The following is a 14,727-nucleotide window of genomic DNA, read 5'->3' as shown; positions in this document are numbered from 1 at the left end:
CTCACAGACAGCCCCCCAACTTCAAACAACTCCAAACTCACAACAATGCACTTCTCACCATGGAAACAAAATCTGGAACCATGGCCTGCAACAAACCAAGATGCCCTATATTCACTTTAATAACATAACCACTGGACCTAACAACACTACCTATATGATCTTAGGCTCATTCACTTATTCATCTTCCAACATTATATACGCCATCAAATGTCAGTAATGCCCTTCAACTCTCTACGTTTGACAAACAAGTCAGTCCCTTTGCAAAACAATAAACGGACATAAATCTGATATCAAAAATCACAACATTCAAAAACCTGTGGGAGAACATTTTAATCTTTCAGGATATTCCATCCCTGACCAAAGAAGAGAAAGGAAAATTACAACACAAGATCGCTGAAACTGAGTTTATTTTCAAATTTGGAACAATGGATGACCCCCCCACCCCATGGCTTAATAGGGACATCAAATCCTTCTTGCACTACAGATGCTGATTTTCTGCTTTTCACACCCCAACTCAATTTCAATATTATACCTTACACCCTTACCTTCCCACCTTCTGGCTGGATAAAATCCTGTATACATCCATTTCTGAATGTATCTGAGGAAGGGAGCTTTGACTCTTGAAACCTCATACTCTGGAAATCTAGTTTCTCTTTAAGGTGCTACTGGACCCAAAACTTGCTCTTCTACTGCAGACCAATATGACTAACCATCTGAAATTAAAAATACTGTTGGCTTTAATAATAGTTAGTGCTTCAAAATATTACTTCCTTAAATATTACTTCCTCAAATATTACTTCCTTACAATTCTGAATTCAGAAAATTCTAGCCATGTTTTGCATAAGCCAATAGCTCTCAAAAAAGAATACAAAAAAGCAAGAGGAATGATAGGCTAGTAGTGTTTTGAAATGTATTATAAACAGCTGATATGAGAGGTAAAAGCAACCAGTAAAAGGAAGCTTTGAAGGCAAATTAAAATTCTTCTTCAATTCCAGCTAAATTACAAGTCAGAATCACAGGCAACAATGGGGTCAGCTTTCACACCAGAAAGGAGTTTTTCAGTAACACTTTTAACCTGCCAACAAAATACATAATCCTCTTTATTTGTCTTTTCAAATTGAATTTAGAGTTACTTGCATTCAAAGACCCGTAAGAAATCAATAGTATTTCTGTACTAATCCAGGTATGTGCATGTACATTTGGAATGAAAGTAACATATGACAAACCTGTTCCTCTATATCCGAAGATTAATCATAAAGATCAGGCAACTCTAGCAACTCTAACCATTTCTAATGTAGAGAAGAGACCCACAGAGAAACGTGCTGAATTGGCTCAGGGAGATAAGGGGAAAGGATATGTCACTCAAAAGGATGAATAAATTGTTTTTTCTTATCACTTTGATAACGTCCTCTGTGAAGATGCCCCATGAAGTATAATACAGCCGCGTAATTAAGAATAGATTTAATAGTCTTCTCCCTCCTTCATTATAACCTATTGTATACTATTCTCAATATTCCTCTTACAAAATATAGCAAAAAAGGCTTCATACAGATGTGCACCAAAAATTTTTTGAGTAATCCAGGTCTGGGTTTCAGGGATTTAAAAAAAACAACCCATGATCCGTGAAATTGGGGCCAGATTCTCTGATTTGGATTAGAGAATCCCAGATTTAACTGGCCATTATTCCATATGGGGGGAAATGTCTGGGGGGTGGGGAGGCATTTTTTAAGCAAACACCATCAAATTTACAGGGAACCTATCCTTGACTGTTCACTAAAGACTGAAATTTCAGGACTGGATCCCGGGGTCCAATTCTATGGGCTGTGGAACAAGCTGGCCCAGCCACTCTCCAACGTTTCCTATGGAGGAAACATTTCCAAGGCTTGTCCTCCCCTCATTTGGCATTAATTGCAAGTTCACCATACATACCCCAGAGAGCACTTAGATCAGCAGATAAACATCTACTGGTGGTCCCTGGCCCCAGGGAGGCTCAACTGGCCTCGACTGGAGTCAGGCCCTTTTTGGTGTATTTTTCTAGCAAAATGCCACCCCTAGCCCCCTGGATAGCCCCCATAGTTTTCCCCTTAGGGAATAACGGAGCTTGCAGGAGACTGAGAGCACCTTCTTTAGGGGCCATAAAGTGGCCCTCAGGGTCCAGTCTTTATGAAAGACAATTAGGTGTAGGTCCCCTGCAAATGTGGTGAAATTTGATCAAAAAATAACCCCTTCAGGCCACCGGAAAAAAATCAAATTGAGTTTCCAATAGGAAACCTCCAAATTTTACTGAATTTGCTTTGTAATACCGAACCGAACTAAAGAATCAATTTGGTATTCGGGGATTACAAATTTGTTTTTCCAGTTTGGCATTACCAAACTGCAACTAGAAGATTTTTTGCTTTCTTATATGTCCACCACATATGATAAAACATCCTTTCTTGTTTAGCACATTTCCAACACACATTTGAAGCATTCTTGTACATTATAGCCAATTATTCAGGAGTCATATACCAACGATACATTGTCATATAGAAATTCTCCTTAATACTAGAGCTTAATGAAAATTTGGGTGGCATGGATACAAATACCCTCCTCTGTCTGGATGACAACTAATCCTGGATTAGTTAAGAAGCAGGTGGTGCCCTTAGATATTGTATCATAATTTAGCCTGAACCAAATATCCTCTAGTTCTGGTCAGTAACCGCCACCATCCTTGCCCATATTGTCGGAATGCTCTCACTCAGGTACAGAGAGGTGTTCTATAACACACTGATAGAGAGGTAGGCCTAAAACAGTGAGAATTTAAAACATGTGCCAAAATGTAAAGCTCCATACTTCTTAAAAACACAGAATTCATGTTCTCCCTTCACAGTGATTCCTATAAATGAGACTATGTACTCATGTACATATTACTCATTATACACATGGCTACCACTCATGATGCTATGCACAGTGGTTTATGCCAATATATATATAGGTAAGAATTCACTTTGTAAATCTGTAGTGAATAATGTGAAACACGCAAAGCTGTTACTTCTGCTTGAGGCCCTCCTAAAAAAGAAAACACTGGGATATAGTGAGTCATCCTAACTTGAGTTGACAGAATAAGGCAACTCTTTGGCCTTAGAGAAACATTAACCCAGTTGATCAGCTTCACAAAATACAACAGCCTTCTAGTGCAAATGCAGAGCAATGGAGAAATCACATTTTGTCATGTTATACTGGTAACTAGGTTGGTTTACTTCAGTTATTTATTTTTATTATTTAAAATGTTTATACTCTGCTTCTCCTGATGTTCAGGGGCTTACAAACACATTAAAACTAAACCTCTCCAGAAGATTCCAGTGGGCTGGCAGATTGGTTTACAAAATATCTGCAGCTAGAAAGCCCTTTGAATTGTGCCCAGAAACGGAATGGTAAATTATACAGTTATTGTAATAATTTCTACCTTTTCAGTGACATGCCATCAGCCTCCAAAGAATTAAAATAATCATTAAGGAAGAATTTCCACACCAGTTTAAAGACAATCACTAATAGAAGAAACATTCCTATTAAAGCTCTAGACATAACTCACACCTTAATGAAGAGTTTAATTAGCCATCGTCTTAACCATCCACCACTCACAGCTAGCCTGCAGTAGTGAGAAGCTAGTATGATAAACAAATGACACTAGCTTTTTGCAGCTCTGAATAATATGATGCTTCTTTGTTTGATTAGTCCTAGTTGGATAAATAATGCTCCTTATTTTACTGTTTTATAGGCCGGCTATGCCAAATATTTGGATTAAAGCCTGTCTAAACTATACACTGTGACTAATACATATTACACAGGGTTCTCTGCCTAGTAGTGGGCTTAGAGTATTACAGCCATTCCTAGAATCATTATTTATCATTAGGCATTCCAAAAACCTGGCAGACTCTCAATGGCTTTCTGCTCTCCTGGAGGTCCCATGTCTTTCAAAGACTGTTCCTTTCCAACCAGTGAAATACACAGCATTTGTAGCAAGAAGCAAATAATTAGGCCAATTCTCTTAAAATTATGTTCAGAGAATTAGCACTTTGTACACACTAAGTTATTTACTGAAGAAAATATACAACAATTAAAAAGTGCCAACTTCCTTTTAAATCAGGAAGAAATTGATCAACAAGAATAAAACATACTCTTAAAACAATAGATAGCCATGATATTACGCATTAGCCAAGGCTGAGCCTTAAGTGTACAGCACCATAGGCTGAGGTATACATTCAAAACCAGGAAGGGAATAAAGGGAATGGGACTGTAGACTATAACACTTTGCATAGGATAGATCATCTGTTTGCTATATATATATTATCCTGTTGTCACTGCATTGTTTTATAGTGATGTAATAAATTTTTTCTGCATTGTATCTGCACTCTATATCATGTCTAATATGTAGGGTCCCAGGTCCCCCGGGAGGGTGGGGGATCCCCCGCTCCCACCCTCCATCCCCTGCCACCACTCACCAGGCCTCCATGGACATCACTCTCAGGAGCAAAATAAAGGTGAGTGGCAGGTATCTCCCCCTCCTGCTGGGAGGGTAAGGGGACTAGGCAACCCTACTAATATGCTATGTTTATTCAGTTTTCTGTAATCCTAATACATTGTTTGTTAAATGTCTCATCACATTGATTGTATTGAATTACAGTGTGCAATCTGCTTTGAGTCTCAGTGAGAAAGACAGACTATAAATATATTAAATTGTGATATTTACATGTCCTTTCCCCAAATAAATTATATTTATGCATCTTTCCCCAGAGACCCCCAACATCCCCCTTACTGGATATGGAAAACAAGACCTGCCCACCTTCCCATAATAAAGCCCTCCAATCACTCCACCTAACCTAAGCCCTCTGAACACTTTGCTTTCACTTTGTGCAAATCAGGGTTGCCAGGTCTTTAACCAGAGATATGTCTGCCATTTAGAGTCTCCAAAGGACCAAAAGGCAATGTAGCTACTGAACCACTCATTCACTGGTTGCCCTGGTCTCCTCACCCGATCTTCCTCTATTGCCTGTGATAAGCAGTAGAGAAGAGTGGATAAAGGGATTAGCAGAGGAAGGAAGGTCCAGCGACTGTACCTACTTCCAGTGCCTTGGAAAGCATCATATCTCTGTGAACACCTAGCAACCCTAGTCCATATAGATTGCTGCAACATGAAATCCAAGGAAGAAGCCATACGCATTTACCTGGAAATTCTATGTTCAGGAAACTCAAAATAGAAGTCACCAAAACTAATTAAAGAACATTGCTAAATTTGGGGTAGGAGTCTTCATTAACTGACTTTGTTAACAACTTCATTAACAACCATGTCAAAATGAAATAGTAAGGGGAAAATACAATAAATAAAGGCTGCTGACTTGTAGCTAGAATACAGGGATCCTCTCACCATAGCTGTCATATTTTTATAGGCTGCAAGATAGGCAAAAATAGAATGGGTGAAGTTTTTCCAACTACCACATCTCCATGGCAGAAACAGTGTAACCTGTTGCGTTTCCACTTGGCATGCCTCTGTTAAAGGCATGGAGCCTTTATCCATATAAAAGTGACAGCCCTACCTTTGTCTTTTTAATAGCTGCTTGTCAGAGCAAAGTTCAGCAAGTATCATTTTGCCTGTTGCTCTAGTGATGCAATTTGAGAGGTTTCACCTACTGGAATCATCTCTCTGACAGATAACAAAAGGCAGAGAAGGAGACGGCTAGGAATAGGCAATAAAACTGACAGTAAGATCTCGCAGCATGTTTACTGAGAAGCAAGTCCCAAGTGCTTGGACCAGAAGAAACTTAATTTGTTTTCAAGTTAATGAGAACCTATTATTCAACAATGGAAAGTTAAAAAAAAGAAACCCTAATAAGTGTCACTGCTTAAAAATTTCCCATAACACAATGAAACACCAAACCTCCCAGCTTCTACAATCAATATACAAATATCCTATGAAGATCAGAAAATATTTTCAATTCACACATGATTAACACACAGATTACTTATCTGATTATCCTACAATAATGTTATTTCAACCAGCTGCTTACCAGATTTTAACTGAAGTTCTCCTAAGCATCCATAACCATCCATGAGCTTCTCATATTGCCCTTTAATTTCTTCTTTTTCTTCAGGAGCTGAGGAAATCACACAACAAAAAGCATAAATTCATAACTGTAGCAATACATAAGTAACAGATACTGGGAAAATGCAGTATTCTTTAAGCAAACAGTCTGGACTTTTAAAAAAAATCACAGCTCAATCCTTAGGGGGGGGGAGTGCAAAGGGAGAGAACTAAGGCTTGCACGGGCATAAATAGCTCTTACGTTGATGTAAACCCCTCTCCGCCGGCACCCACCCAAGGCGCATTACCACAGACAGGTTGCTGCCAGCAGGCACACCTGGCAGCCAGGCAGAGGCGCAAGTATGGCTCAAGTCCCCATGCTGGCGTGGAAGGGGGCGGGGGTGGGGCGCAAGTTAGTCCGCTTCCAAAGCCACTCCAGGACCAAGAACGCCCCTGCAGTGGCGGAAAGTTACACCACAAAAAAAGGAGGCATAGCCCATAGGTGCCCATTGAATGGGGGAAACTCGCGCCCCTGTCCCGGCACCCAGCCCCGCCCCCGTGGCCCGAAGAAGCATAGGATGGGAACTACCATGGGGGCCAGTCTGCGTGCACTTCCAGGGTGGGCGAGCCCCCTCCCCGCACCCAATCACCTGCTCACGCACCCTACAAAATACCCGGCTGCGCTGCTCATGGCCTCAGGTAGGTGAGCACATGGCTGAAGACTCTGCCCGTCTGCCTTCTGCTGTGGGGACTTTGTGCACGTGGCGGGAGAGTGCACTAGAGGGGACTTAGCAGGAAAACTGGGAGAACTTTGCATTCACTCAAGGGAAGAAGGGCAAAGTCCAGAATGTCTGGCTAACTAACAATAACCACTCAAGTCTCCTTGCAAGTTATCTGACTCTGAAGATCCAGCTCAGTAAGGAGCGAGGGAGCACTTACAGGTAAGAAGGAGATGGGGCGGAGGCTAACCCAGCTCGCTGATTTGTGCTGGTTGCCCCATCACCTGAACTCACCTGACCACTAGCCTCTTCAGGTAAGGCTTGGCGGGGGAGGGGACAGTGGCAGCAGCCCTGCCTGCCCCAGAGGCATTTGCCCAGAAAACTACTCTTGACCAGGTGTTTGTAACTACCTGTTGACTTTCTCCCTTAAAGGTAAAATCACCCCAAGGCAGAGCGCTTCCTTGCCAGAGGGTCATGCATCATCTGGTTGCTAGCTGCACCTGTGGGGCTGCCACTGCTGCTCTCTACTATGTGCATCTTCCCAGATGTTGGAGTGTGGGCTTGGCCTCGGCCATGGACTGGGCTGGGTTACTTGCAGCACATGTGTCTCTTTCCCTTGCAAGCACGTCGTGACTCGTCTAGGAGAAGACAGAGCATGTCTGCTTCAGCCCTCCCCACCCCCCGTAATCCTCCACGAGTGCCATTCAGATTCAGCCTAGGGAGCAGTTTCCCAAGGTAGTCCGTATCTCAGCCTTGCCCCTGGGAGCACAGAATGAGGGCTGCGCAAACTGCCTTGGCTCCCTTTCCAACCGAAGGACATTGGCACTTTTTCCAGTTTAACAAAACGTGTTGGAAAACAACAAACTGCTGTGTTTTCATGCCTGCCTGACATTGCCAGTAGCCGGCCCTTCAACTCCCTGTCAGAATGTCCTCTCACACATCCCTGCAAATGTTTCAAGTGGCGCCCCGTCCAGCCTCCCTGCTCCCTTTCTCTCCTCAATGTAACTTCAGGCAGTGGGGTGAGAATTGAAGTGTGGCCCATGAATGTCTGTGGGGGGCGGGCACTGAGGACTTTCATTCTCTGAGCGTCTGAGCTGCTGGCATCTGATAAGCCAGGAAGATGGTCGCTGCATGTGGGAAGTTGCTGCCAGGGGGTCGGGGGGTGTAGTTACTGGGCATCCCCCTCCTTTTCACCATTTGCAGAAGCAGGGATGGACTTGGGAAATCTAGCTTGGGGAGGGGCTGTCAGTCCACGCTGGGGGGACATCACCTCAGGACTGGGGCATGGCTATCGAGGTCCAACCCACGTGCTCACATCGTAGAGATGCAGTGATGTGTTCAAGTGGCACCGCCACAAGTTTGTGGGCGCTTTTCATTCCCCTCGCTTCCAATCAGCCTTCTGGCCTCCCACATGGTTTCCAATGGGCATTCCTGTCACTCATTGAAGAACCTGCCTCCCCTCACCGGCCTCTCCAGAACCTGGGGATTAATTAGGGTTGCCAGTCTCCAGGTGGTAGCTGGAGATCTCCCAGAATTACAACTTATCTCCAGACAACAGAGATCAGTTCCCTACTATCTGGCCCTACTTTTCAGGGAGGGGGCACTTGTTTCTTGAGGTGGTGACAGCAGCGATGAGCGGATTTGCTGGCGTGCTGAGCTGCAGCCACCAGCCAGGCCCTCATCAGAAATGGGGGCTGGATGGGCAAGAGGATGGGTGTCCGATCTGCACCTTCAGTGTTACCTTTTCCCCCTCTCCCCAGCAGGGATATCTGCTCCCTGACGAGGGGGTGTTTGTGAGCAGCAGGGATCATGCCCTCCCCATTGGCTGCGCCTCTGCTTGCCCCTCACCCGCCTTTCAGGGGAGCGGTGCAGCCACTGGCTGGTGTGGGTGGGGTTGTCAGAGGAACGGCAGGCGAGTGCTCTTGGCTGCAGCTGCGCCTTGCTGAGCTCGGCCGCCAGTGGGACTCTCTGGCAAAAGTCCATAGGGAGGAGTGGGGCGGCACTGCATTTATGTCCACGCACGAGCAATGGTGCTGTCTCATGGCTTAGGATTGAGCTTTCAGAGTTCGCAGTTTTCACTATACTCTGGGGCCAAAGATACCATTTTGTATCCTGGGGTATGATAGTAAAATCTAGGGCTAATAGCGTCTGTGGGTGACAGACTTAAGTCTGGATGGGAGATAAGGAGATGATTGTTGTGATAACATAACTTCTGAACCATAACCATTTTCTCACTATGTAGGTAGATTTCTGGTATGTCTCGTATTGGTATCTAATATCATTATTAAGCTTACTAGAAGATGGTACAATAATGTTAAATACTGTCTTGTTTAAGAGATGTTTGGAGTTTATAAAAGAAGCTGGTGTGAACATAAGTTTTTAAAATTCTGAAAATGTCATTAATTTGACAGCGAGTTATTATGTGGTAATTCAAATATGCTTCAAAATTAAGTTTTTTGTATAAAAACAAAGAAAAAAGAGTGTGAAATTTAACTCTGCGGGCACAGAGATGGGGGAAAAAAGATAATACAACCTAAACCATTGTCTGCCCCCATCCTGTTGTCTGTGGAGCAATATAAACTTCCCATTTGTTTCAGTAGATAAGAGGGGAGGGTTGGGTGATGAGACTAAGGAAGGGGCAGGGTGTTAGAAGCTGTGTCTACATTCTCTTTACATCTGTGCCTCTCTTAAAAATGAGAAGATCTCTTGGCTTCAACTTAGCAACCCTAACCAAAGTAGATGTAACATAAAACTATACCAATCAGAACTGACATTTCATTTAATTCCATGATCTAACTCTAGAATGTGATATCACCTTATGCCTGTATCTACATCTGCTCTATAGAATAACCCTGTGCTAGAAAAGGTAGTATTATGAAGTCTTCATGTGGGTCTCTCTTGGTCCCCTTTCTAAGCTTAAAGTTACTAGCTTTTAAGAGAGATGAGGAAGAGTAACCAGCCATTCATAACACCTTCAAATTTCTACCCTATTAACATGATGCAGAACTGTTTTCACTATGTTCAATGGAACCAACCTTAGTGAAACTTATTTCTGAGTAAATATGCATAGGAATAGACTATTAATCATATCTCATAAAGGATAAAGCAGGCAGCCTGTTTTATTGTACTCTAGCAGAAGGTGCATGAATTTGTGTGACCTGCCTAAGTCTTCTGGCCAAATCAAAACACTTATAAGGAAGCCTAAAGGAATATAAGGAAGCCCAGAGGAATGTGTTACATGTGTTACACATTGAGTATCATAGCTAGACTTACATACATTGCTAACAGGCATTATGCAAAATGCTGCAAGGCAGAACTAACGGCAGAGTTCACAATTAAGAATTGCCATTAAGACAACAGAGCTCTCTGACACTAGAATTCTGAGAATAAGGCTTAACATCTGTATAGAGCTCCACGTCTGCATTGGTTCCTATATTGTACACACATTAAAGCTACTGGATCAGGTCTTTTTATAATTTCATTAGGTAAAAAGAATAATTATGTCAATATATCCCAGTAAAAACATGTAAAAAGTAAAATCAATGACTTGACATTTAAAATGTCAACAAGGTCTTAGGAATGCAAACTATTTTTGAACTTTGTTATGTAAATCATGTCTCACAGAGCTCATTCCTTTGCTTGAACCAACCAACGTACAAATGTGTTTAAAACATGTCAGTTTCTACAGCAAGTATATCTTTTATGCCAAAGCTTGTTCTTGATTACCACAATATACTTAACGGCTTAGGAAGAGCAACAAGATCCCTGACTCCCTGAAAGATCATGTAGAAATGGAAAATAGCACACTTTAAAAAAAATAACATAACTATTGTGTATAATTTCAGTTAATGTTGAAAATGTTGACGTGCATAATTATACCGTATATAATATAATGACTGATGCTTCTCAGAACTACTGTTTTCTGAATATGAGGCTTACTTTCCTAAGAGAGTAAGCTGTTTGTTGACAGAGTCCTTTCTAAATCCCTCTCTCCCTCCTGTGTCTATGTGCCTTTGTACTGGATCAAGAGACGAAATTTCACTGAATCATGTTTCCTTCCACTGGTGGCTGTACAGACTGTCACAACAGGAATCTAATGGCACAGCCATGGCTTTTTTTCAGCAGGAACGCAGTGGAACAGAGTTCCGGCACCTCTTGAAAATACTTGGCAATAGTGTGTGAAAATAATATTATTTCAAATAATCCCGTGTGTTTCTTCCTCATTTCCCTCTTGAGAGTTCCGCCACCTCTTTTCCCAGGAAAAAACCCCTGGGCACAGCCAATTATTTTTCACAGGCATCTTTCATCCTTGAGACTCCTTTTTTAAGATAGTAAACCCCAGCATGGCTTAGTGGTTACAGTGTCATAGGATCTGGAAGGCTTATAATCAGATCACCACACTGCAAAAGAAGCTTACTGGGTGACCTGGGGCTGGTAACCAAACTCACAGGGTTGTTGGGAGAATAAAATGAACAAGACGATAGTGTTGTAAGCCCCTGTGGGTCCTCACTGGGGGCAGTAATGGGATATAAATGAAGTAAATAACAAAGTTTTTGGTCCTACGTGTTCCTACTTCCTCCCTTTGCCTTCATATTTCCAGTCTCCAGATTTCAAGGCAGACTGTTCAGCTTAGGGAAGCTTAGTCTGGTTTATTTTTCTGACTAGGAATGACACCTCAAAAATTCGTTCAAGAACTCCTGAGCCAAAAACCATAAGAATACTTTGCTGGGAGTAAGTTCCATTGAATAAAATGGAATTTTCTTCAGAGTAAATGCAGTAAGAGAACAAGCTTAACAAGCTCATAAATTCAAAGGAGGAATTGTATGGGTTCCCAACAGATGTGACTTGGGAAATCCACGATTAGGATCTCTTACCATTTTCTAAGCTAAGAAGCAGATGATGCATGCATTGCCTTTATTTATCTATACCCCATTTTTATACTCAGCAGGGAACTCAAAGAGACTTAGAACATCATTTTCTTCTACTCCATTTTCTCACAACCCTGTGAGGTTGGTTTGTGATGTGTCCAAGGTCACCCAGAGAGCTTCCATGGTAGAAATGGGAATTCAAACCCAGGTCTCCCTAGATCCTGGTCCAACACTCAATCCACTATGCCACACTGGTTTTCAACTGCTTAGCAGCTAGGGAGTGGGAAGCATTTAATCTTTTCCTTCCATGTTTCTTCAACAATTTAAGTCACCCCTCTGAAGCTAGTGAAAGAAAAAAGAAAAGTATAAAGATCAAACCTGCCTTTGCCCTCTCACATAGTAATAAGTTAACTTACTTAAATCACTGAACAGGATCCTGAAGGATCCATAAAGCAACAAGGAGGAGATTCTTTTAAAAAACACCATGAGATTCTAATAAACTGATCTGACCATAATACTCCCTGATATTGCAGGCACAAGCAGAACCCACACCAGGTTCTGCAAGTATCTAACAATCTTTGGAGATTTCTCCTATCCTTATGTCAAATAAAAAAAATTAAAATCAGTGAGCGAGAAGCATCTGTATGTGCCTGCCTGGCACATACCAGTCTCCCATTATGCCTGGATATACTGGACATAACATGTGACTGAAGTGTATGCATGTAGAGTCCAAAGGAAACAGGCCTGATGATGTATAACCTTTCCTTCTTATTTTTGATGAATAAGAACTAACAACAGGCTTACATGTGTTGTAATTTTCACCTGAATGTCAGTTACATGTTATGTTAAACTGCAGGTGGAGAGGCAGGTGACAGTCTCCTCTCCCACCTCCAACATATACTCTCATGAAGGTTGCAGAATCATCTGTAAGAATACCTTTAGCCCAGTCTTAGCATCTCGCATTCTGGAGAATACTACATTTGAACACAGAAGTTTCATGTTGGTCAGCTTGTAAGTGGGACAAGTGAGCAAGCTACATGAGCAAGCTATATGAGCATAAAGGCTCCTAAGGTCTCCTTTCCATATCAAAGGTCACTTGGGAATGTTGCTGTAGCTGGCAGCCCTGGTCACAATATGATTGCATCCACAATGAGAATTTGCGCTGCTCTGGCTCACAAACGGAAGGGGAATTTTTTAGAACATACACATGACACCACCATTCAATCATTCTTCTTCCATCTGTATTCATGCTTTCCTCTTCCTTGCCCTGATGTTTCCCAAACCTACTCTGTTCCAGTCTTTTTGGAGGGATCAAAGTGGGTTTTCTGTTCACACTGGGGACAGGAAGGAGCAAATTTCTGCATTCACAATGGCAATCAGAGCACAACAGGGAATTGACCCTGTGTGGAAGCAGCCTATATGTTGAATTATTATGTTGTCCGTGGCTATTTATACGAATGCACATTACTGGGAAGCATGTAAGCACTGAAGCATGCTAATACAAGGCTAAGTTTACTTTGCTACCATGTGATAACCCTGATTTTAGACTTTTAGAAAGTATATTTGTGTGAGACTTTTTAAAAATGTAATTAAGGTTAGACTGAGAGTGAATACACACCATAACAAAAGTTACATGACCTTCACCAAAACATTTGAATATATTTATCTGAGCAACCATCATACAACATGTTCATGTTTTAGATTTCCCCTGCATCTCAGGAATATTGTCCAAATAAAAACAATAGAAATATCAAACTGTCTAGCCTGGTTTTCTTCACTACAGCCTGCACAACTTTTAACCTGATAGGATAAACGTGGGCCACCAGTATGGTATCATCACCCACCATCAACAATTGTCTCCTATCAATGCTCTGCACTCAGGACTACAAAACAGGAGGGAGGAGCTGGAACTGTCAAACTCCTGACAGCAAGTGAACTGGTACCAGCTTGGTGGGTCACCATGTGGGTCACTATTAGTTGAGTACTTCACAGGCAGTGATGAGAGGAGGCGGAGCCTGAGATCACAAAGGGAGGAGCAAAGCTCTTCTGCTCTCGATTGCTAAAAAACTTCTGTCACATGGTGTAATTAAAAAGGAAACCGCAGTTCCCACTATTTTATTACCTCCCAGCTTTGATCCAAAGGCTACCACCACACCTATGAAGAACGGCCACTGTCGCCAATAAGTCCTGTCAGGAGGATGGACACAGAAGGCAGGTGCGTACGAAAGGATGGATCCCCACCCCTTAAGGCGAGTTACTTACTGAGAGTAGCGAAGGTGCCGGCTTCCAACAGCAGGCAGTCCTGGCGGCCGCGCGCCTCCAGCAGGACGCTCGGCGTGGGCTCCTGCTTCCACAGCAGCCTCAACCCTTTGCTCAGAGCCATGGAAGCGGCTTCCCATGAGGAAGAGAAGCCCCTTGGTAGCGCCCCCCTCCTCCCGCGCTCTAAGGCAGTCAAAAGAGGTTGTGGACAAATGCTCCGTCCCAGCGGCCAGAAGTTGGTTTCAAAGGGAAGAAAAGAGGCGACGAGTCTTCACCCCACCAAATAAAGTTGGAGAAAAGGAGGGGTTACAGCCCCCCCCCCCCAACCTCCCCGTGGGGAGGAGCGGGGAGAGTGCTCAGCCGGCTCCTTAGCCCGTCCTTGGCATTTTCCGAGGTCGGACGTAGCCGGTTCTTTCTTCCTTGTAAATGAAGCCGAGTCCTAGTCGCAGAATTCAGGCGGAGAAAGCAGCGCGGGAAAGGGTGTTGGTCCCGAGGGGGAAAGTCGTTGGAAACGTCCCCCCGGTGCAACTTCTTTCTCGATTTCCGGACTTTCTGTTTCCTCCTTGGCAAATCCCCCACTGCTTCCCGCAGGCGACTACGGCCACGTCCGCCTCCCTTTTCTTCTTCGCCGCTCCCCCCGCCCCGTAAACTTTCCGGACGGGTTCAAGTTCCTCTAGTCTCCACCTCCTGCTCGAGGGACAGGTGAGAGCTGTGAGGTCCCACCCCGCTTCCCGCCTTCCTTCAAGGAGCGGCAGCCAGCGTTGTCACGCGGACTCCCCCCAGAGGAGAGGCGTCTGCCGCGCTCTTTTCTCTCCAAGCAGCC

General features: G+C 43.3%; 1 protein-coding gene across 1 annotated transcript in view; it reads right to left on the bottom strand.

Annotated features, from left to right (window-relative positions):
• The window catches only part of SYNJ2 (synaptojanin 2), a 106,324-nt gene extending 91,851 nt beyond the window's left edge, over positions 1-14,473 (bottom strand). Inside the window, exons 1-2 of the mRNA XM_054990154.1 lie at positions 13,908-14,473; positions 6,045-6,131 (exon numbers count right to left, since the gene is read on the bottom strand). Coding sequence (XP_054846129.1) covers positions 6,045-6,131; positions 13,908-14,028 — 208 coding nt within the window. The 5' untranslated portion in view covers positions 14,029-14,473. The remainder of the gene's footprint in view (positions 1-6,044; positions 6,132-13,907) is intronic.
• Positions 14,474-14,727: the final 254 nt, after the last annotated feature.

Source organism: Eublepharis macularius, chromosome 1 (assembly GCF_028583425.1).
Source record: "Eublepharis macularius isolate TG4126 chromosome 1, MPM_Emac_v1.0, whole genome shotgun sequence".
NCBI lineage: Eukaryota > Metazoa > Chordata > Lepidosauria > Squamata > Eublepharidae > Eublepharis > Eublepharis macularius.
This window is presented reverse-complemented; position numbering and strand designations above follow the sequence as displayed.